We start from the raw sequence: 24,048 nt of genomic DNA on the forward strand, positions 1-24,048 counted from the left end.
AATGATTCAGGAAGGGAAAAAAATATATATTTATATATCTCTATATTTTTAAAAACCCGGGACTCTGAAGCTTGAAGACTCCTTAAGAGCCCTCCGGAGCGTCTCCCCGCCCTTTCCCTCTCCCCTTTCCCCTTTTCCTATCCTTTTAATCTCGAAATTTTGCTGTGGGAAGGGACTACCCATCTTCCTGGATTTTTTTCAGGTCTAGGAAAGTCAAGCAAAACAGGCGGAGGGCTTTTAATTGTTTTGTTTTTTTTTTTTTTTGACTAACTCCTCCCCTCTAGCAAAGATCTGCTTTTGATAAATTTTCTTACATCCGATTTTTTTTTTCCCCAAATGGGCCGAGCGCACGCTCTTTGCAAGGTGCCAGGCTGACTGGGACCTCGGAGGAATTTTGCAGCTTCCCCTCTACGTCCCTGGGGAAGAAAAGGAAGGGAAAGGAAGGAAAGGGGTGGTGGTGGGGGGAGCACCTGCGGTCCTTGCAGAGCGACCGCATCCTAAAAGGCCTCTGTGCATTGTGTGTGGGGTGCGCACTGGAGGGGGTGCGCACTGGAGGGGGTGCGCATTGGGGTTCTTTTTTTTTTTTTTTTTTGCTGGAGTGGGTGGACTGGGGATTGCCTGGATCCCTTCCTCGGTTATTTTTTGCCTCTCTCTCGCGCTCGCTCTCTCGCTCGCTCTCCTCTCGCGCGCGCGCTCCTCCCCTCCCCCTCCGGCCCCCGCGCCCCGCCCCCGCGCCCTCCTCCCGCCCCTCCCTCTCCGGGGTCAGCCAGGAAGATGTCCCGAGCTGCTGTCCCCGGCTCGGCGGGCCGGGCCTGGGCTTCGTGAGCCCCCGAGCCGAGCCGAGCCGCCGCCCGATGGGCTGGGCCGCGGGGCGACTCCGCAGTGGCAGGTGCAGCCGCCGCCGCGCTCGGAGCAGCCTAACCCGGAGCCCTTCGCTCTCTGCAGAATGGCCCGCTTCGGAGACGACATGCCGGCCCGCTACGGGGGAGGTGGCGGAGGTGGTGGCGGCGGAGGTGGCGGCGGCGGCGGCGGCGGCGGCGGAGGAGGAGGAGGAGGAGGCTCCGGGGCAGCCGCCGGGGTGGTCGTGGGCGCCGCGGGCGGGCGCGGAGCCGGGGGCAGCCGGCAGGGCGGGCAGCCCGGAGCGCAAAGGATGTACAAGCAGTCAATGGCGCAGAGGGCGCGAACCATGGCCCTGTACAACCCCATCCCGGTCCGGCAGAACTGCCTGACCGTCAACCGCTCCCTGTTCCTCTTCAGCGAAGACAATGTCGTGAGAAAATACGCCAAAAAGATCACCGAATGGCCATATCCTTTCCCCGTGCGCCTCCCCTCCTCCCCCTCCTCCCCCTCCTCCTCCTCCCTGCGCCTCCCCTCTTCCCGGCTGGGGCTGGAGACAGACCCGGGGGTTGATGGGAGCTGGTGGTGATGGAGTTTGGGGGGTGGGGGGTCTTTCTGAGGGTCTTGCTGGAGCTGAGCAAGGTATGGCTCCATCCCTGGTCTGGCCTGAGCCACACTTGGAAGTGGGCTGGGGTGGCGGGGGGCTCCCCAAAGAGGAGAGTCCCTTTTGAGGATCCCAAGCAGAATGAGGGCTGGGCCCTAGAGTGGTGCAGGGGCCTGTCTAGGGGGCTTTGGAGCCAGTTGCAGTGAGCTCGGACTTGTCCCCAGTGAGCCTAGGCCCAGGCCTTGGCTACAGGGCAGAGAGAGAGAGAGAGAGAGAGAGAGAGAGAGAGAGACAGTGACAGTGACAGTGGGGGCCTTGGCTGGTGCCCCTTCTAGGACCAGCTTTGCTTGTCCCAAGATGTGGGCCCCAGGCATAGGGCAGGGCGTCTGGTGGCTCCCAGAGCCAGAAAGGATATGGGGAACCATGTGGCCTTCCGAGGGAGAAGCCAGCAAAGGGCCAGGCCGGATGTTCCCAGGGTGAGCTGGGGATGGTCAGTGTCCAGTTTGAGGCACTCTTATTCTCTTCCTATGTCTGAAGGCCCCATCTTTTTGGGATGTAAAGAAACACAGCCAGTTTGCCTTCTCTGGAGCCCTAGCCTGGGACGACACAATGTGTGCTATTTCAGTAAGAAAGACAGGGGGACAAGAAGCCAAGGACTGGGTCCTTTCTCTGGGGGCCTCCCAGAGTCCAGCCTTGGGTTGGATTCAGCTTCTCCCACCTTGGGGAACTGGGAGGAGACATCAGGAGAACCAGCCTGCATGTGGACGCCTTGGTCAGGTAAACGCTTTTTTTTTTTTTTTTAAATGCAGAGGAAAAAAAAAAAAAGGTTGAAAACCACCTTTTCCCCTGTGGAAATGTGATCAGAATTCAGGTCCTTGGTCCTGACTTCAGGTAAACCTGGAATAGGGCTTCTGGAGATGTCAGCAGGCAAGGGTGGGTAACATCGCACAGTTATCTAAGCGTGACCCAGATTTCAAGTGGGGGGGATACACCCTGCTCCCCAGGCTGGCTGGCCACTCTGCCATGCCCGAATGTGTCTCTTCTCGGCCCCGCTCCAACTGGCTGCCTTCTGTGTAGAAAGGAACTGACTATGTGTGTCTTTGTGGGCTCAGCCATGGCTCCTCAGGGGTCAGTGATAGGTCCCCTGCCCTTTTTTTGTCTCTGTTTGGTTTTGACTTTCATATATGCACCAGGGCCGGACCCCTTGTGGTCTTTTGGGGTTGCTACTTAAACAGCGAGGTGATGGGTGGATTCCCTTTTGCGGGGCATGCAATCGTTGGGTGAATGGCTGAAATTGTATCAGGAAGCATTAGGTTTTGGAGTAGGAGGTCTACTTTGAGGATTGTGAAAATGAAGATTCAGAAAAAGTCCTTTATTGGGGGGAGCTGTACCCCTAACCACGATCTTACCTTCATTGTCTCTCAAGGCAGGAATGGGGTCCTAGTGCCCTTAATTCCAGTCTCTAATGGTTAGAAATTTCCTCACCACAGACACACAGACACACACACTCCAGGCTGGGCCAAGTACTCAGGGGTTATGTTTTTCCATCAGGGCAGGGAGTGGTGGGGAGCTTGGAGGGTGGCGGGGGGCCCAGTGTATGTGTGCATTTAACTTCAGGGGCTGTCATGGGGTGGGCTTCGCTGTGCTGACAGGTTTCTCTATTGAGGGTGACTTTAAGCCCACCTTTTGGAGCCTTTTAAGAGGAAGGGAAGGAGGCGGGGAGCCTTCTGTTATCCTTACCTCACCCCTGGTCAGCCTGAATCCTGCAGATCTGAGAGCTGTTGGCTAGAGAGGGGATGACAAGGGCCCCTGACAGTGGTGGGGACAGATGCAGGTGAAGTGGAAATGTGGCTTGAAGCTGTAAGCTTTGTTTTCGACAGCTCGTCCAAGGCAAATGCTCTTGCTCTTAGTAGATTTCTGATGAGTCTGAACATCTCTCTCTCTCTTTCTCTCTCTCTCTCTTTCTCTCTCTGCAGAGTTTTTGCTCTCTCTTTGGCCTGAGGAAGCAAACATATTAGAGAGTCCCACTCCAGAAAGGAATGGCTCCCCACCCTGGCTCCAATCTGTCACCAAGCCAGGCCATCCAGCTCTGAGCTTTGTCTGGGAGGGATGGAGACAGGAGGGAGAGACAGAGACCTGAGGCCAGCAGAAGGAAGGGATAAACGAAATGCCAGGGTGTCAGGACACTGGGGTGGAACATTGGACTTTAAAAAAAAAATTCAAATACTATTGGTGTTTAAAAAAAATATGCTTAAGTACTTTTGAACTTTCAGAAAAGTCTGGAGGATGTACAGAAGTTGGTTTCAGCTTAATGAATGTGCGTAAAAAGAATGTTCTTGCATCTGTCACCCAGGTCAAGGGCACACCACAGTAGGTGCCCCAGAAACCTCCTTCCCACCCTGGCCTAGTCCCACTCCAGACAAGGGTGGGTAAGGTAACCAAGGTCCCTCCTGAACCACTTCTGTGTGGAGTCACTCCTTTGTTCTTTTGCATCTGGCTTCTGTGCGTGTGTCTGTGAAAGTCACCCACATTCACAAGCACTTGTATCTTTGCCCCGTCGTGTTGTATTTTGTGTGTGTGTGTGTGTGAGACTGTACCTTAATCTAGCGGGTGTGGACCGGCATCGGAGTGGGTTCCAGTTGTGGACATTCTTGTGCATGTCTGCTGTTGAATTTTCCCGGTGGCTTTCTTTCTCTTGGATCCACCTAGGAGTGGCTGTGCTGGCCACTTTTTGATGTATTTGATTTCTTTTTTGTTTTTTGGTTTTTTTTTTGGTGGCACTGGGGTTTGAACTCAGGGTCTCATCCTTGCTAGGCAAGCGCTCTACCACTTGAGCCACCAGCCCTTTTTGATGTGTTTGGAAAGGGTGTCTGCTAAGAGTTGCAGGTAATCTGGTGAGTGATCGCTCCACAGGCTTGGCCACACTCGCAGAACCGAGGTGTTACTCGCAGTGCAGACCCCCGCGTGGTGCACAGGTGGAAAATGGGTCTTGCACCCCATTCCAGTGGCTTGTTCAAGCCTGAACTTGGTCATCAAGTGAACTTCCTAAGTCGGGAAACCCAAGGGGAACTTTTGGTGTTCACATCTGTTTTGCTGCCTTCTTCTCTTGAGCCGTGCCAGGCAGCAAGCTGTCCTGATTGCACACATCATGGCTTTGGGATCGCCTTTCCTGGAAGTCTGATTTGAAGGTGGCCAAGATGGACTCCGATGGCTTCAGCAGAGCTCAGCTCTGTCAGTTCCCGAAAGCGCATCTGTTAACTCGCCTAGAGCCCTTGCTTAACGCCATGCGCTCCTTCTGATGTGCCACAAGTGACAGTGTCATTTCCGTATGTCAGCTCGGCTCCCACTGACAGGGTGTAGAAATCCAAGCCATTGCAAGAGCCAGGGACTCGGGTCTGTGTCTTACCACCTGGGTCTCCCAGATCATACCCAGCATTGCATCCGTGTTTCTCAATAAGAAACCAGCCAGGCACCCGTGGCTAAGCCTGTAATCCCAGCTACTCAGGAGGCAGAGGTCAGGAGGATCATGGTTCGAAGCCAGCCTGGGCAAATTGTTTACAAGATCCTATCCTGAAAACACCTTCACAAAACAGGGCCAGTGGAGTGGCTCAAGTGGTAGAGCACCTGCCTAGCAAGGATGCAGCCCTGAGTTCAAATCCCAGTGCTGCCAAACAAACAAATAAAAAACTCACTGACGTCCAGTAGCCTGTAGATGTTGACCAACTGTAACTCCCCCCATTTTTATCTTATTTTATGATTTTATTTTATTTTCAAAGGAAAGGCTCTTTAAAAACAGAGTGCCCTGGGAGATGTGACAGTCCTGAGACGTAGAATATTCTAGAAGGCTCTACTGTAAAGGCACAATGGCACAAACCCCAGGACCTTTCTCTTAGATTAGCTTGGCTGGTGTTTACAGAAGAACAAAATTGGGGCAAGTGACAATTAGTGTGGCTTTGCCATTGGGAATTATTTTTCCAACAACAGTGTGATCTATTATCCATAATTTTAAAATTCCCCAAACTGCAAACCAAAAGATGAGACTGTAAAGGTAACACCTATCAGGAGATGAATTAATGTACTTTGGTTTTGCTTTTTGTGGATGGGGTTTTTAGGATGTCACTGTGCCAAGAATCTGTCCATGACAGTGCATTCCCCAAACTTCGGCGTGGACAGGGGGTCCTCTTGCTAAAATGGTGGTTCTGGTCCATCATTCTCCTCCTCCTTTGGAGACAGGCTCTCACTAAGTAGCCCAGGTTGGCCTCAGGCTTGCAGTCCTCCTGCCTCTGCCTCCTGAGCACTGAGATTACAGGCGTGCACCACTGTGCCCGGCGATGCTGTGAGTTTTGACAAATGCCTGCAACTAGGTAGCCACCACCTAAGCCAAGATGTGGAACAGTTCCGCTCTCCCTAAATAGCCCCTCATTCCCTTCTGAGTCAGCACCCCACTCCTCTGGTCCCTGGCAACCCCTGGCCTGAGCCCCTGCGATAGACCCTGGCAGCGTGTGCCTTTCTGAGTCTGGGTCACTAAACCTTTGAGGTCCGTGCATGGTGATGTGTGTATCAGCAGCTGTTTTTGAATGACTGAGTAGTATTCTGAGGTACCGATGGACCCCAGCCTGTTCCCCCCACATCCCAGCCAAAGAACATTTGGGGTGTTTCCAGGGTGGGCCATTATAAATAGTTGGCATCAACGTTAACGTGTGGGTTTTCAGAGTATAGGGTAAATACACAATCCAGACTGTGATTGCTGGTGCGATGGTTGGCGTGTTTATTTGTTTATTTTTTTGGCAGTTCTGGGGTTTGAACTGAGGGCTTTGCACTTGCTAGGCAGGTGCTGGACTGCTTGAGCCGCTCCACCAACCCACGTGTTTACCTTTATGAGGAACTGCCAAACTGTTTCAAAGTGGCCTGGCTATTTTACATTGTTGCCTCTGTTATCTTTCTAAAAACCCCAGTTCTAAACTCCAAAGCTTGTCTGGCCTGGGGGTTAAGAATTAGAGATGTGAATCGTAGAAAGTAGAGCGAGAGGTCGTGTGAAATGCCAGACAGAGACACGGGAATGGTTAAGGGTTTTGCCTTTCCCTGCGTGCACTAGAGAGACGGAGTGGTCTCTGGTGTGGGATGTACTCGGCCTGCCTGTCACCAGTCAGAAGTCAAACGGAGCTGTGACATTTCATGCCTGTCAATCTGTTCTTCATTTCTGCAAGCCACACTGTGCTGCAGTGTTTGTTGAGTGACTGAAAGAAGTGTCCATCTTCTTCCGTTAGCTAAATCCTCTACCGTCTGATCTACTCTTGTACCAGTGTCAGTGGCTTTTGGATGTGGGAGGCTGGGGGATGTGGATGAGGCTGTTGGGGTAACAGAGGTCTCTGTTTGAGCTCTTGGAAGCTGTGGCCTTTTGAGAACCAAGTTTTCCTTCAGGTCCTAGGGCGGGATGGGGGGATGCTTGGAGCCCCCCTCCCCATTACCCCTTTACCCCGAGAAGCAAGCGAGCACATGTATGCACTTCCTCAGCAAAGAGGCACCCATGGGAAGGTGGACTTGAACCAGAAACAGTCCAGAATGTGCAGTCAACACATTCCCGAAAATGCTCTCAGCTTTTGGGGAAGTGACAGGGCGGGTGTCCAACCTGGAGGTAAGTTGTTCCTCTCTGGTGGCATCTCTCTCGGGAGACAAAACGAGGCCACACAGGGAAAATGACCAGCCCGGTGTCTGGCCCAGAGGAAGCCTGAAAAGATCAGAACCCTAATTGCAGAGGGTCATTTGGTCCCCTCTGTTCTTTTGGAGGAGGCTTTGGCTAGGCGTGGCGCTCTCCGGGAAGGAACGGGAGCCCCGAGCCCCCTCGTGACTGGCTGCTGTTCAGTTGTGCACTTGAACTTGGAGCTCTTTAAGGCAACCACGAGATGTTTTGCCTTCTTGGTTCTTTCTGGGAGGTTTCAGAGAAAGATAAATATTCCTGCCTACTTGGCCCACTTTTCTATTCCCTTTGGTTTAAGACAAAATTAATTTTCTTCCTCTCCCCAGGTCCCTCCCTCTGTGGGTGAGAAGGTGAGGAAGGGTGCAATTAGCTTTTCTGCCCCACCCCGCACCCCCAATCTTGTCCTTTGGGGCCAGGATGTTAACGAAAGCCCAGGATAGGTTCTGTGGCCGCCCCTCTGCCAACTCAATGGGAGAACATTGCTTGAATGTCAGGTTAGAATTTGGGTCCTTCCCGGGCATGATAGTGCATACCTATAATCCCAGCACGAGGATCACAAGTCCCTGGCCAGCCTGGGCTACATAGCAAGTCTCTGTGTCACAAACAAAACAAAAAAGAAGAAATAATAATAATTTGGAACTCTCCTCCATCTTCTACTTTATCCCCCCCTGCCCCCAGCTTTCTTCTCCCTAATCCCTGGGAGAATAGAGAATTTAAAGAACATTTTAGCCATTTGAGTTTCAAAACACCACGATCCACAGATCATCTCTCAAGACTCATCAGTCCTGGAAAAATTGGGGGCATTGGTTACTCTAAGCCGTGAGTTCTTAACACCGTAAGTGAGAGGACAGAGGCTCTGCCCTATGACCTGTGTGTGACAGGGGCACCTGTCCAGGTGCCAACAGCCAGGGAAAGGGCAAACTGATCGCTTTTCTCTTTGAAAAGCCAAGACATTTTATCAGAAGGAAAGCTGGTTTTGGGAGCTTCATAAAGGCAGCTGATGTGAGCAAGAGAGATCAGAGCTTTGCTTCGTAGCTGAGTTTGCCTGAGTTAAGTCTGGATCAAGTTCTGTCATCTGGGGCTGAGCTCGGTGCCTCAAGCCTGTAATCCCAGCTATGCAGGAGGCGGAGATGGGGAGGATTGAGATTTTTTAGCCCAGATAAAAATGGTTGGAGCCTTTTAAAACTGATATTAGAAAGGTTTTTAGGGCTGGGTTTGTGGCTCAGTGGCAGAGCTTGCCTTGCACACATAAGGCCCTTACTTCCACCCCGAGAACTGATAAAAAGAAAAAAAAGGGGAGAGGTTTCTTGAGACAGGGTCTCTCTGTGTAGCCCAGGCCAGCTTTGAACTTTTTTTTTTCTGGTACTGGGGTTTGAACTCAGGGCCTCACACTTGCTAGACAGGTGCTCTACCACTTGAGCTCTTGATCCTCCTGCCTCGGCTTCCTGAGTGCTGGGATTACAGGTGTGCACCACCTCATCCAGCCAAAAATGTGTTTTTATACAAGCACTGGCTCTGCTGTCAGATGGTTGTGCTGAATTTCCTGTGGAATGGCGTCTGTTGGAGTGGAGGGGCTGGAAGGAGGAAGAGAGAGTGGTGCAGGGCAGGGGTGAAGAGGATGAAGACCCCATGAGGGGTGTCGGGGGGACCCAGCACCTGCTGCAAATCCAGCTCTCACTGTGGTGCCTCTAGCTTCTTACCTGTAAAATGGGTTACTAGTCCTGTGTCCAAGGGACTGCGGGAAGGACAGAAGATACCGTGCTCAGAAAGCACAAGGCATGTGTAAATCAACCACTGTGAAAAGAAGCCACCGTGAAAAGAAGACTTTGGACCCTGTGAAATCTAAAGTTAGACTTTGTGCTGATACTTTGGTCCTGAGCCTGGCAACTCCAGGTACAGAATAATAATAATAATAATAATAATAATAATAATTACTATTACTATAATTACTATAAAAATAAATAAATAAATAAATAATTACTATATAATAATTACTATTATTATTATTATTGCAGTGCCAGGGATGGAACCCAAGGCTGAACACTGAGCCGCCCTCCCAGCCCCCTGCATCCATCATTGTTTTTGTTTCATGTTAACACTTACTTTAATGCTAATTCAAGTTCATAGCATTCTGCTGATACAGTCTCTCGTTTTACCTATTTTTACTTATTTATTTTAATGATAAAGATAGCTTTTCACATCCACAAGCTCAGCCCAACCACAGATGGAAAATATTTGGGGGAAAAAGTTAGATACTTAACTAGACATCTGCAGACATTTTTTTTCTTGTGGCTCAGTGATACAGTGTAATAACTAGGTGACAGCGTTTACATTGTATCAGGTAGACAAAGTTATCTAGAGAGGAATGAAAGTGTATAGGAGAGCCAGGCGGGTGTGGTGGTGCACGCCTGTAATCCCTGCTACTTGGGAGGCAGAGGTTGGCGCTTAGGGCCAGCCTGGGCTACATATCTCAAAAGACATCTTTTTTTGGTGGTGCTGGGATTGGAACGCAGAGCTTGGTGCATGCACCCTACCTAAGCCTCACCCAGACCCTGTGACCCCCTCCCCACCCTGCCCCCTCAAGGCAACCAGTCTCTTGAATTACGTGTTGTCTTAATCCCTTGAATCTTCTTTTTAAAAGAATAAAATTAAGCCAGTGCTGGTGGCTCACGCCTGTAATCCTAGCGACTCAGGAGGCAGAGATCGGGAGGACCATAGTTCAAAGCCAGCCTGGGCAAATAGTTCATGAGACCCTATCTCAAAAAGCCCTTCACAAAAAAGGGCTGGTGGAGTGGCTCAATGTGTAGGCCCTGAGTTCAAGCCCCAGTACTGCAAAACTAAATAAATAAATAAGAAAATGTTAGGTATTTATAAATGCTTTACCCATGTGCATTTCACTCCCCTTACTTTTGAGTCTTTTATATTTTCGGACCTATATGGTGCCACTGGGATTTGAACTCAGGGCCTTGCGCTTGCTAGGCAGGTGCTCTACCACTTGAGCCACGCCCCCAGCCCTTTGAATTTTGCACTTCTAAGACTCCTTTTTTGCTGAAGGTAGCGGCAAGTCACTGACTATATTTTTCTCTGCTGTGTAATATTACACCGTGGGACAATTCGGCCATTTATCCTTTTTCCTGAGTGAGGGGCGCTTGCGATGGTTCCAGTTTGACGTTTCTTTGTTCGTTTTTATTATGAAGAGCGCTAACGTGGTGACTCCATAACTTGTGAATTGAAGAATGAAACCAGGGTGCTCATCTGAGTGTGTGTGCGTGGGAACGCAGGCCCAGCCAGGATCGCCTGAGCGTCATCAGCATTTACGGGGCGCCGGCCTGGTTTCTGCGGCAGTTTGAATGTGCTCTGAACATTCATGTGTCTGACATTTACTCCCCAAAGCCACAGTGCCGAGAAGAAGGGCCTTTAAGAGGTGATTGGGCTGGGTTGGGTGGGGCTCGGGGTGGAGCACTTGCCTAGCATGTGTGAGGCCCTGGGTTCCATCCCAGCGTCTCCCACCGACCTCACCAAAAATACTGATTGGGTCTTGAGGTTTCTTCCCTCGTGTGTGTATTAATACCACTGTGATGAGACTCGGATCCTGAATTAGCCACCTTCACTTCCTCTCCCTGTCTTGCTGGCTCTCTTACCTTTCCACCTTCTCTCATGGGGTGATGGCAGACTACCCAAATCAGACACTAGCCCTTTGATACTGCGCTTGAAAACTGTAACAACCTTCCTTTCTTTATAAATTACCCAGTCTGTGGCATTCTGTTACAGCAACACCAAATAGACTAAGACAGTTTCCCAGTCTGTCTGGTGGGGATTCTGATAGCGCCTCTCTTGGAAGATTAAATGCATTCATGCGCACGATTAGAATGGCGCCCGGCACACACTAAGCACGATGTGTCTGTCCATGGGTGGAAGGATGGTCGGGTGAGGGATGGATTTGGATGGCCATTTTTGGGCTTCTTAACCCAATACTTGAAACTCTGCATGGCACACAGTAGGTGCTGTGTAAGTGTTTAAAGTCTACCCTGTGTTGCTGAGGCCCCAAACTCCTTCCATCTCTGTTATCCTTTGGTGTCTGTGTCGTGCTTAGCCAATGTTACTACAAGATATAAGTCAAGGGAGACCCTATAACAATGTCTTTGTGGTTGTTATTTGCAGTGCTGGGGATGGAATCCAGGACCTTTGCACATGCTAGGCAAGCGCTCAGCACTGAGCCAGACCCAGTCCTTGGTGATCGTTGGTTCTAGAATTCCATGGTGTCCAGGCCCGGGCAGGGTTTTCCCCACCTCTCAGCGCACATGTTCCTCATGGTCTCCTCCCATTCTCTACAACCCAAAGCCTCCAGTCTCCATACAGCTTCTCCTTCCTGTCCCTACCTTGCCTTGTCCCTTTGCCATCTTTGAAGACATCAAATCCTTCAAAGTAGCTGGAATAGACTAGCTGCTGTGAGGATCTTACAAGCACTTGAAGTGTTTTGGTCTTGTGCAAATTATAAGAGTCAGAAATCTTATGGCCTTGAGCTCTCATTGGACATTGTTAGAATGTTAATCATTGATGGCGTGGCCTGTTCCTTATGGCAGAGATTGTGGATGGATGGTTTAGGGGCAGGAAGGGCTTCCCACACAGTTGCTGTTGGATAAGTTAATGGATGGAGGTGCATGGGAGAATAGATGGATGCATGGAGGGACAGTGGGTGGATGGAATTGATGGATGGGTGGATGAACAGATGGATGGGTGAGTGGATAGGTGGATGGAGGGGTGGAGGGAGGGATAGACAGGTGGATGGGTGGGTGGATGGGTAGATGGAGGGATGGGTGTGTGGATAGATAGACAGGTGGGTGCATTTGTGGATGGGTGGATTTATGGATGGGTAGATGGAGGGGTGGAGGGAGGGAGGGATTGAAAGATGGATGGACTGTTGGATGGATGGATGGATGGATGGATGAACAGGTGGATGGGTGGGTGGATAGACGGGTGGATTGATGGATGGGTGGGTGGATGAATGGATGGAGCGAGGGAGGGACAGAATGGTGGATGGGTGTGTGGATGGATTGACAGGTGGATGGATTAGTGGGTAGATGGGTGGGATGACGGAAAGAAGGAAGGATAGATGAGCGGGAGAAGGGATGGATGGGGGACTGGATGTGTAAGTGAGTGGATCATAGGTTGGTAAGTAAATTAGTAGATGACTGGCTAGGTGGGCAGACAAATGGATGGATGGATGGATGACTGGATGGATTGGTGTATGGGTGACTGTGGGTGGATGAATAGTCAGGACAATGACAAGAGTAGACTGAAGACTGGGAAGACGGATGGGGTGGTGGATGGGTGAATGCTGGGTATCATGGTCAGGGTGAGTCCGTGTTTGGTCTCTCTTACATTGGGTGAATCTTATTTGCTTTTATGAAAACCAGTAGGATTATATGTTTTTGTCATACTCTCTAGCTAGAAAACTCCTTGAGGGCGGAAGACAGGGATTTACATTTGTAGTCCTGTGCTGCGTCTTGCATGAGTGTTTAATTGGGAAAGGGTGAGGGGATAGACAGTGTCTTTGACAAGGATTATTATTATTATTATTTCCTGGTACTGAGGTTTGAACTGAAGGCCTTCACCTTGAGCCACTCCACCAGCCCTCTTTTGTGAAGGGTTTTTTTAGAGATGGGGTCTCTCGATCTGTTTGCCTGGGCTGGCTTCGAACTGCAATCCTCCTGATCTCTGCCTTCTGAGTAGCTAGGATTACAGGCGTGAGCCACTGGTGCCTGGCTCAACAAGGATTATTAAAATTCTGAAACACTTAATTTTTTTTTTTTTTTAGTGCCGGTACTGAAAGTGGGATGCCTTTGGGTCTTGCTCCATTGGTAGGAAGAGCGATGGGCTGGTGGAATGTCTTTCTGCCAGGCGCAGAGTCCATGTCAGATATCACAGGGTCCTATAAGGCCCTTTGTGATTTGATCTGTTTTGTGTTCGATCCCATCCCTCCCACTCTCTGTCCCTTCCAGGTGTCCCCTCCTCACTGACCCACCTCACTTTCATCTCCTTGCATTAGCTGTTTCCCAGATCACCCCTGGAGGGGGAGCTAGGTCTTTCTCTTCATTCAGGACCCCAAACTCACCTCCTCCAAGAGGCCTTCCCTCTTCATTTATCGAATTACAAAGAAGAAACAAAAATATATGTATACCTACCCCATCCAGAAAGAATCTCTTAATGATACTTTTATTTCATTCCATGTCTTTTGATGGATACAAACTTTTGTGAACACAATTCCATGCCACTAGATATTGTTGGAAAACACCAGTTGCACAGGCTGTACACTGCACAAAGGTAGCATATCCCATACAGGCATCCCAGGGCTGTGTATGTATTAGTTCAGAATCTCAGCTGATGGAAGCTTAAGTGTCTTGTTCTAACAAAATGAAGATATTGTGACAATTTTTGACAGATGGACCTCACAACTCAAGAAAGGGCGTCTTGTTTAAATTCACACAGTGGTGCTGTATGAGTTGGCAGTAACCCCAGAAAAAGACTGTCGTTAATATCTGAGATATTCTGCTTTACGGTGTATTATACTTCCTGTTACCATAACCAGTTATTTGTCTTGCGGTTATAAACAACAGTGCAGCGAACATCTTTGTGGGTGGAGCGCTGTCCAAGGTTCTGAATGTTTTCAGAATGAAATTCTTGTCTGTCTATGACACTCTGGGTCCATAATTGAAACTGTACTGTTATCACTTTCTTTGAATCTGTCGCAGGGATTTTGAGGCCAGGTGACTGGTATATTCAAGACATTGATGACGAGAAGCAGAGAAAGAACAGTTAATTGAGTTGGAAATTTTCCTGGGCTGCATACAAAACAGCGTTTTTTGAACTGGGGGCGATTTTACCCCTGAGAGAATTTTTGGCAAAGTCTGGGGACATTTTTGGTTGTCACGAATGCAGGTGGGGGTGGGATGGGGAGGTGCTATTGGCGTCTAGTAGGTAGAAACCAGGAATGAGCTGAAGAATCTAAAATGCATAGGACAGCCCTCGCAGGAAAGAATTATTCAGCCCAAGATGTCAATAATGGCAACAGTGAGAGATTCTGATGTCACAGATGTCCTGGGTTTCTTTGAGGGGAGTGGGTGGATTTAGGGTTTTTGGGTGACTTAAATTTAATTTACAGTTTCTCTTCCTAGCTGGGTGTCTAAGGCAGCTTTCTGTGAACTTTAGATCCCACACGATCAGCAACAAGCTTGCTACCGACAGATTCGTTGATATAAATATAGATGGGTGTATAGAAGGAATCTCAGCTGGAGTTGGAAAGGGCTGGAACGTAAGCTGCTGCGGCCTCCCATTCTCTCTCCTCCTCCTTCTGTCGCCCAGTTTCTAAGTCGTGCCTCACTTTTTTTGGGCTCCTGGCATGGTGAGCACTGCCCTCATTCCCGCACTAGGTGGTCGCCTGGAGCCGTCCAGAAGACCAGGCCCTGGAGTAGAATATGGATTTGAAGGGGAGAGAGGCTCATCCACCCATCCACAGATCCACCTGTGCACGTATGCATGCATCCACCCATCCATCCACATACCCATCCGTCCATCCATCCCCCACCACCCACCCAGCCGTCCACCCACCCATCCATCCATCCATCCACCCGCCACCCACCCAGCCGTCCACCCATCCACCCATCCACCCAGCCGTCCATCCATCCACCCATCCACACACCCATGTTTACTGAGCACAACTCTGTGCCAGTGATTGGGAGGCAGTCATGGCAGGGAGGTGACCAGGGTAGAGGGTTGAGGGCTCTGTGTATCTTGGTGAGTGTGACCCTTCACTCCAGAGGACCCGGCATACCTACTCCCTGTTCTTCCCCAATACCCACCTCAACCTTTTGTTTCTCATAGTGAAAATGGGGTCATCTGGGGTCTGTGTTTCAAGACCAGCTATTTTTTCACCAACATGAGCCACTCCACAAGGAGTGACCTGTTAGTGATGTCTGCACACATCTCTCCCTTTTTGTGCCTGTTTTCTTGGGCTAGATTCCTGGAAGAGGTATGGTGGAGTCCTAGATAAGACTTCGGGGCCAGGTTGTGAGGAATGGGAAGTGTGTGTCCTTTCAAACTCCGATGCTCTCTTTCCCTGACCATGTGACCAGCCTTCACCAAGCTCCTATGTCAAGGGTGGACGCAGAGTCAGCTTTTGCTGGTGTGCACTTGGCCAGTTACAGAGGACACGACTCATTCCAGATTGACAGGTGCTGTCTTTGTATCCTGTGCTCTGCTTTTTTGGAGACATTCCTCACAGCTGTCTTTTGGGGACTGGACCTGTGTTCCACAGATACTGAGGGGTTTCTTGATTCTGTTTTGGGCTTGAAGCCATTCAGCCTTGTGTTTAAGAGCGAGGGATGTACAGTCAGGCTACTTGGATGCAAATCCTCACTCTGCTTCCTGTCCACATCATCTTGGGAAAGTGGTTAAACCCCGGGGTCTCCGTTTTCTCACCTGTAAAATGGGTACCTCGTCAGTGCCCAGCTCAAGATGTTGATTTAGAGCCCAGAACAGCATCTGACACACAGCCCATGATAAGTTAAGAGTTTGCATGTGTTATTTATTGTTGCTAAGTGCTAGCTGTGTCTCAGCGTGATGGTGCCTGTATTTCCGCACTAGCCCCTTTATTTCGGGGACACAGCAGCTGCTGTGTGACATAGAGTGAGTTCTCTGAACCTTCATACCAGCCGGGACTCCTTCAAATGATCAAACAGGATTGCTCACTGCAGCCCCAATCGCAAACTGTAAATGCAAAGCAGGTGGACCATTTTTCACATGATCCCTGTCCTCGGCCCCTGTGCTGTCCCGGACTGAATTGCACTTGGTGTCTGTCTGGTGAAGAGGACACGCTCTGTTCCAGAAGGACATGGGATCCCTCTCTCTTTGCAGAACAGTTTCAGTAACAGTAGCTTTCCTTCCTGGGGCGTTTACGAGCTGTAGGAGAGCTACCTTAATTGGCTTACCCTCATCCCAGCCCTGGACGCTCCTGGCAGAGGCTTCTGCCCCATTTCATAGATATGCACACTGAGGCTTGGAACCATAAAGCCAAGCCTTAGCAAATGGAGAACCCTTATAGCAAGTGATAGCTCAGCAAAGACAAAACCTAGAGGATGGCAAATGGTCAAAAAATCGTGTCTGGGAGACCATGGGTGCTCTGGAGAGGTTGAAGTGGCTGTGAGCCACGGGAGATGGTTAAGGGGACAGAGTTTAGGGTCAGCCAGGACTAGGTCCCTCTCTGTCAGTTGTGTAGCTTTGGGAAGCTACTTAACCTCAGCACCTGTCAGTTTTCTCATCTGTAAAATGGGCCCAGGAGTCATTTTCTCTCTTGTGAGTGTAAAATTGATGGTGAACTTGACGGGTGGTGGTTGCTATTGATTTTTTGAATGCTCATGCCCAGTCTCAGCCCCACAGATGCTGGTGAGGTTGCTACAAAGGTGTGCGAAGTGCTACGGTGCAAAAAGAAAGGTCCCCAGGTGACCTCCTGCACCTGGAATGGACAGGGAACTATCAGGGTGTGGCACAAGAAGCTGAAATGGGGACGACCTGAGGGGGTGTGGGGTAGGGGAGGTGAAGAGTTGGTGTGGAGGGATGGGGGACCCTTCTGTCTCATCCCACAGGATGCTTTCTCCTATGAGGGGAAGCAGGGACTGACAGGGAGACCCCAGGGCACGGATGGGCCAGGGGTCCTGAGCAGGTGGGTTCTGGGAGAGTTCTGCCAGGTCTGTGAGTAAATGACGTCACAATTCCAAGCGCTGAGCAGGATAGGGTCCTGCATTCTTGCCCAGGCCATCCTTGGACCACTGTCCTCCTATCTGTGCCTCTCAACATAGCTAGAATACAAGAGCACACCTCCATGCCCAGCTATTGCTTGAGATGGGGTCTCACTGACTGTTTGCCACGATGGCCTCCATCTGTGATCCTCCCAATCTCCACTTCCAGAGAAGCTGGGATTACAGGTGTGAGCTACTGTGCTCAGCAGTGAAGTGTTAATTTTTAAAAATCAGGTCAGCAGCTTCGCAAGGGGTAGCTGGAGTGGTGGAAACCCAATTCTTTTTTTTAAGATGAGTTTCAGTGTGGGCTTTTTCTTTCCTTTTCCATTAAAAAAAATTGAGGACTAGGAGTGTAGCTCAGTGGTCGAGTGCTTGCCTAGCATCCATGAGGCCCTGGGGTTTCATCTCTTCTTTCCAGACAAAAAAAGTTAACAGCTAATTTGATGTTATATGCATTTACCTCAACTTTTTACTTCTTTCTTTCTTTCTTTCTCTCTCTTTTTTTTAAAATGGGTCTGGGGTTTGAACTCAGGGCTTTGCACTTGCAAAGCAGGTACTCTGCCACTTGAGCCACACCTCCAATCCATATTGTTCTGGTTATTTTGGAGATGGGGGTCTCATGAACTATTCACCTCGAATAGTTCTCAATCCTTACAATCTCAGTCTCCAAAGTGGCTGGGATTACAGGCATGAGCCACTAGCACCCAGCTGTAGTTCCAAGACATTTTGGTCACTCTGGAAAGAACTGCAAACTCGTTCGTAGTTACCCCCCCCCCGCCTTACTTCCCAGCCTCTGACAGCCACCAGTCTCCACTGTGTCTCTGTGCATTTAGCTATTGTGGCTTTGGGGGCATTTGAAGTCTCCTCCCCTGGCAGATGATCCCTGGATATCCACGTGAGACTGAAAAAGCCCAGGTCCCTGCCTTTCTGGGCCTCAGTGTCTCTGGCACGTGGTGTCCCACCTGGTCCCCTCAGGGGTCCCCACTTCTCACCCGTCCCTCAGCCTTGGTTAATCGGAACAGCAGGCTCCGTGTTCTGCACCCTGGGGTGGCCACAAATGAGAGGTTTCATCTCAGCTGGGTTTCTCCCCGTTAAATATTTAATAAATAAGACCTACAAGTCACGATGCTGGGAGTGTTTGATAGTGAAGTTAATGAGAGGCTGATAGCGGCAGGCGGCCACTGGTCCCCGCCTGAGTCTGGCCAGGCGCCCTGGGGGCGGGAGCCGGGCTCTGTCCCTGCCTCGAGGTTCCTCAGAGGTTTTGTGGCCGCTGTGGGAGGCTCCATGTCGTGTGCCTCTTTCTTTAGCTCTGTTTTTGGCCACTTGATAAATGTGTGTTAAAAGAGAGAAAGGTGGCCAGGTGTGGTGGTGCACGCCTGTAATTCCAGTGCTGGGGTTGAGCAAGGAACATCAAGAGTTCAGGTCAGCCTGGGGTATGTAGAGAGCTCGTCTCAAAACAAACAAAACAAAACAAAAGGGGGGAGGTGACAATGAAAAGTGGAAGGAGAGACAGACAGAGAGAGGTGGAAGGAATGGAAATGATGGGGGAAGAGAAAAAAATGAGAAGGGATGGAGGAATGTGGTGAGAGACAGAAACAGAGAGAGAGGACTGGGGAAACAGAGGGAATAAAAGAGAAACAGCAGATGAACGGTGCTTCTTGTAGCTTCTCCCTCCCCACTATCCTCAACCATCTTTTATTTTCTTCTTTTCTCTCTCTCTCCACTTCTCATTTCCCTGCCCCTCGCCTCTCCGCCCCACCCTCATCCCTTTTCATTTCCTGTGTCCGTGTCGTCGCTTCACTCTCTGTCTGGGCACTGTCTCTTCTCTTTTTTATCTTTGATAAACTTCCCCTTGGTGTGGGCATCTTTTTTCCTGTCCATCTTTACCTGATAGTGTGTGTGTGCAAGACTGAGAGAGACAGAGACACAGGCAGACAGAAAAACAGACACAGACAGAAAGACAGAGACAGAGAAGCAGGACTGAGAGAGACCGAAAGGGAAACAGGCACACAGAGACGGAAAGACAAAGAGAGAGACGGCGGTCAAGTGGGAGGAAGGGAAGAGAGAGAGAGACAGACAGACACCAAAAGAGAGACAAAGAAGAAAACCTAGAGAAACGAGGCAGACAAAGAGGAAGATACATTCAGACAGACAGAGACATAGAGAGACTGACAGACCAAAACAGAAGAGAGACACACACAAAGAGAGAACACTGAGCACAGACAGGGGTGGAGGAACATAGAAAAACATTTTACAGATAAACCTTAACAAACACATTTTACTTAGATCAAGGGCCACAAGGGCCACTGTGTCCCCAGATTCTTCCCCATGCTGTTCCCAACCCCAGCCCCTCCTTCCTTTCCTCGGGAGCCACTGCTGAGGGGACTGGCCTTGTCCCCTTGTGGCTCCTGGAGCAGTGTAGTCCGGTGTCACATGGTTTTGGACTTCATATTCTGTCTTGGGACTTGCTGTGTATCTGGGAAGATGGCATTTGTCACTTGGGACCTGTGGCCCCTTCATGGTTGTGTTGTCCTTCACCAGTGCTGACTGTGTGACTTGCTCCCTTTTGGTGGCTGTCTTTGCTGGTTGTTTGTGGATTTTGCTGTCTCTGGGTGAAATTGCCGGGTATCAATGTTGGTGCATCTTTGACTTAACTGAACACTACCCAACACAGCCAACTCTTTTATTGGGCTGCTTGAATTATTTTTTTTAAATATTGATTTGTCAGTGATCTTTACATATTCTGGAAACATCCTCGACTATTCATTACGTGCTGTGAAATGTCTCCTTTGGGCTTTTAAAAGAATCATCGTATTGTTGTACTGGGGTACATTGTGACATTTATGAAAGTGCTTACAATATATCTTGGTCAGATGCACCCCCTCCGTCATTCTCCTTTATCCCCCTCCCCCCTTCTTAGAATAGTTTCAACAGGTCCCATTTTTCCACTTTCATACATGAGTACCTAATATTTCCACCACATTCACCCTCCTACACCCCTTCCCTATATGGGCTTGCTTGCTTTGATTCCTTTTTTTTTTTGGCAGCACTGGGATTTGAACTCAGGGCCACACACTTGCTAGGCAGGTGTTCTACCACTTGAGTGACTCCACCATCCTTTTTTGTGTTTGTTATTTTTGAGATAGGGTCTCAAGTTTATGCCTGGAACCAGCCTGGACCGCACTCTTCCTGTTTCTGCTTCCCCTGCATAGCTGGGATGATAGGTGTGTGTCACTGACCCCAGCCATTGGTTGAAATAGGGTCTCACAAATTTTTTGCTTGGGCTGGCTTTGAACTGTGATCTTCTGTCTCTACCTCTTGAATAGCTAGGATTACAGGAGTGAGCTACCACAAGGATCGAAGGGCCACTAAAGCTATAACCAGTGCCTGTATGTCTGCATGTGAAGGATGGCTTGGAACAAGGAAAGAGTGGAAGCCACAAAAACCAGTTAGGAAAGCATGGCTGTCCTTCAGGGAAGAGCCAGTGGCCTTGGACTAGGATGGTTAGGGTGCTGGCTGAACAGATGGAAATCTTTGAGCAAACTGAAAGGTTCTTCAAGCTTCCATGATCTCCTCTCCCTCCTTCCTTCTCTCCCTCTCTTTCCTTTTCACTCCCTCCCCCTCCCTCCCTCCCTCTCTTTCCCTGTCTCCCTTCCCCTCCTTCTCTCCTTTCCCTCTTCCTCTACCCCCTCCATCCTCTCCCTCTTCTTCTCTCTCTCCCTCTTCCCCTCCCTCCCTCCTTTCTTCCCTCCTCCTCCTCTTCCTCCTCCTCCTCCTCCTCCTCCTCCTCCTTCTTCTTCTTCTTCTTTTCTCTCTCTTTCTCTCTCTCTCTCTCTCTCTCTCCTGGTAAAATTGTTTGGGTGATGAAAGCGATTTGTGTTTCTGCCAAGGATATGTGCTCCAGAGGACATATTGCCACAGATGGTCTTTGGAACTCTGGCCGAGAGAGTCACTGGCCAGCCCCTGGCCCCCAGGGTTTCTGGCGCCAGCTCAGCAGTGTGACTTATTAATAACCACAGCGGCCCACAGCTTGTAGCCTTTTCTACGGAGTGCCTTTTAGTTATCACCACACTTTGTCACCAAATTGTCATATCATCCATTTTAGTATAAGAGGGGGAGGTTAATTCTTTAAAAAAATTTTTAATTGACATATATAATTGGCACATTCATGGAGTACACTGTAATATTTCAGTGCATGTATACATGTGTAATGAGCAAATCAGACTAATTAGCATATCACTCACCTTAAACATTTATCATTTCTTTGTGCTGGAAACACTCAAATTCCTGTCCTTTACTTATTTTTGAAATATTGAAATATTATACTATCCTTCATAAATATGTGCAATTAATCAAAAAATTGAAAAAAAAACATTAGGCAGATGGAAGTGCTCACCACTTGTTTCATCATGACAGGTTATGTGCATGTATGGAATTACTACACTGTATTATTTTAGTGATCATTAAAATAATAAAACTGTGACAGATGGTTGTAAACCATACTTGCCTTGCTTGAAGTCACAGGAAACCTGGTGGTTTGGGTGTTGGAAACCAGTTGCAAAGTCTTCCTGACTAGGAGGCTCTTAAGCAATTCAAAGGGCCGCAGTGTCCTTGCTTGTAAGTGGCCATTAGAATAAAATTTTATCCCGACACACCCTGCGCTGTGTCTGACCTGTGGTGGGGCTGACTGCACTGGACCATGAAGTATCTGCTGTGCCCTTTGGTTGCAAGGGGCAAAAAATTCAAAGGGGTTTAAGCAAGACGGGGGCTTGGGGTCTCACAGGACAGAAGAGTCAGGGAGGTCCAGTTTCAGGCTTGCCTGGATCCAGGATCAGATAATCAGATGACATCATTGGGCTTCAGTGTCCTTCCTCTCTTCCCCCCACCCCTTCTCTCCCTTCTCAGGGCTTCGCACTTGCAAAGCAGGCTCTCTGCCCCTTGACCCACACCCCCAGTTCACTTTGCTCTGGTTACTTTGAGGGGGGGGCATGTCTCGTGAACTGTTTGCCCAGGTTGGCCTCGAACTGTGATCCTCCCTATGTTAGCCTCTCAAGCAGCTGGGACTACAGACGTGAGCCACTGGTGCCTGGCTCCATGATTTGATAGCAGTCCCTGCCCTCCCTGGAGCATAGCCACAGACAGTTTCTTCTTTCCTCGCCGTCTTCCCAGAGTTCTGGGCAAAGGCGTTCTTGTCTTTGATTGGATGTTCATGGAGTCATGTGCTCAGGCCAGAACCAATCACTGTGTGGAAACGGGAGGAGAAAGGAGGTTCTCTGATTGGCTTAGCCTTGAGAAACTGAATTAGGATAGTTTACAAAGGCATCCAAAACAGAGAGGGAGGGAGGGAAGGAAGCAGGGTGCAGGGAGACAAGGCAGGATAAATATTCTAATCTCATTGCCTCTTCCCAGTGTCCTGCCAGGGCACCACATTGTCCAAACCCAACTGGATGCCAGCGGGCAGAGAGCCCATGCACACAGTCACAGGAGGGTAAGGAAAGAGGAACAATGCATGCTGGGTAACAAACAACAGCCAATCCCTGAAGCCCACCCGACCACAGGGGACGCTGGGAAATGTAGTCCATGGAGGAGGCATTGCACGTTGTTTTGAGTGAAATATTCCTGGTATTCTTAAAGGAAGTTAAATTCTATGCTAAGTGTAAGTGTGGTTCTGTGTAGAGGGTGAAACCTGGGTAGCTAGGGTCCCCGCAGCCATTCTTTGCCCCTGGGAAAGTCCTTGGCTTACCCCCATTTGGAGTGAAAGACAGTGCCTTGATGGGTTCAGAAAAGAAGGGAAGAATTGTCACCTAAAGCCAGCCATCCCCTGCTGTAGGTGAGCTCTACACAAAACCCATCAGGTCTAGTCCGGAAGGTGAACTCAGGTGCCAGGGGCAGGAAGCGATCGTCTACCCCTCACCAGTGCCCGCTTCTCTTTGGAGCCTGTCTTGGCAGCTAAGCAGGTGCACAGATGACCTTGGAGGACTTCAACAATGGCACCCACCCCCGTCTGGTCCAGCTTTGCTGGCTGCAGATCCTGTCTCCAGCCCCCCAGGGTCAGCCCAGCGAGTCTAACAATGGCCAGCCCCTCCCAGCCTCGCCCACTCCTGTCATCTCCAAAGCCTGCTGTCTGTGTCCCCACGCCCAGGAAGAGCAGCCCACAGTGTCTCTGGCAGCGGACCAACCAGGTGCCCAGTCCCTCAGGACCGGGCTGGGGCCGCCTCTCATGAGTTCTGGTTTTCATTCCTTTCCTGCAAGCTTTGCTTCTAAAAGCGGTGGCTGCCCATGACTCCACCTTTCTGTGCCTCAGTTTCCATCTGTAAAATCAGGACTGTCGTAGTAGTAAGAGTTACATGCCAAACACCTCACTTGTCCACCCTTCTAATACCCTGAGGGATGGATACTAATGTCCCCATCCTGTGTGACAGAAGGGAAAACCAGGACAAAGAGAGGTTTGGAGGCTGAGTTCTTGAACTCCAGAAAGTGGGATGTGAACAGATTATTTTGGCAGTACTGGGGTTTGAACTCAGGACCTCACACTTGCCAGGCAGGTGCTCTACCATTTGACCATTCTGCCAGCTCTTTTGTGTGTGTGTGCGTGTGTGAACTTTTTTTTTTTTTTTGAGATAGGGTCTTGTGAACTATTTGCCCGGGCTGGCTTTGAACCCTGATCCTCTCAGTCTCTGTCTCGTGAGTAGCTAGGATTACAGGTGAGCCACCGGCACCCAGCACGTTGGCATAACTTTTTTTTACCTAATAATGGTCCCAATGTACAAACAGTGTGATGTCAGCAGGTTTGTTATAGTGTGTCGTTTTCCTTGTTCTGTTTTATTATTAGTTCCTGCTGCTTATCTCTTCCTGTGCCTAATTCAGACTTTATCATTAGTGTTATACAAAACACATGGGATATGGAGGGTTCACTTGTGGCTTTAGGCATCCATTGGGGATCTTAGATTATACCCCACACAGATAAAGGGGACAACTGTATACAATTTTAGATTATTGCACAAGGGTTCACGACCTGTTTTGGGGAAGGCTGGACAGTAAATACCTGGAGCTTTGCAGGACAGGCTCTCTCTCTTTGGGGCCACTTAACACTGTTACTGTGGCAAAGGCATCAG

General features: G+C 49.6%; 1 protein-coding gene across 2 annotated transcripts in view; it reads left to right on the forward strand.

Annotated features, from left to right (window-relative positions):
- The first annotated feature begins 1,088 nt into the window (after window positions 1-1,088).
- Window positions 1,089-24,048, forward strand: part of Cacna1a (calcium voltage-gated channel subunit alpha1 A) — a 189,767-nt gene continuing 166,807 nt past the window's right edge. Inside the window, exon 1 of one of the 2 annotated variants that reach the window (XM_074053975.1) lies at window positions 1,089-1,304. In XM_074053975.1, coding sequence (XP_073910076.1) covers window positions 1,151-1,304 — 154 coding nt within the window. In that variant the 5' untranslated portion in view covers window positions 1,089-1,150. The remainder of the gene's footprint in view (window positions 1,305-24,048) is intronic. The other variant, XM_074053974.1, reaches the window with a different exon arrangement.

Source organism: Castor canadensis, chromosome 14, assembly GCF_047511655.1.
Source record: "Castor canadensis chromosome 14, mCasCan1.hap1v2, whole genome shotgun sequence".
NCBI lineage: Eukaryota > Metazoa > Chordata > Mammalia > Rodentia > Castoridae > Castor > Castor canadensis.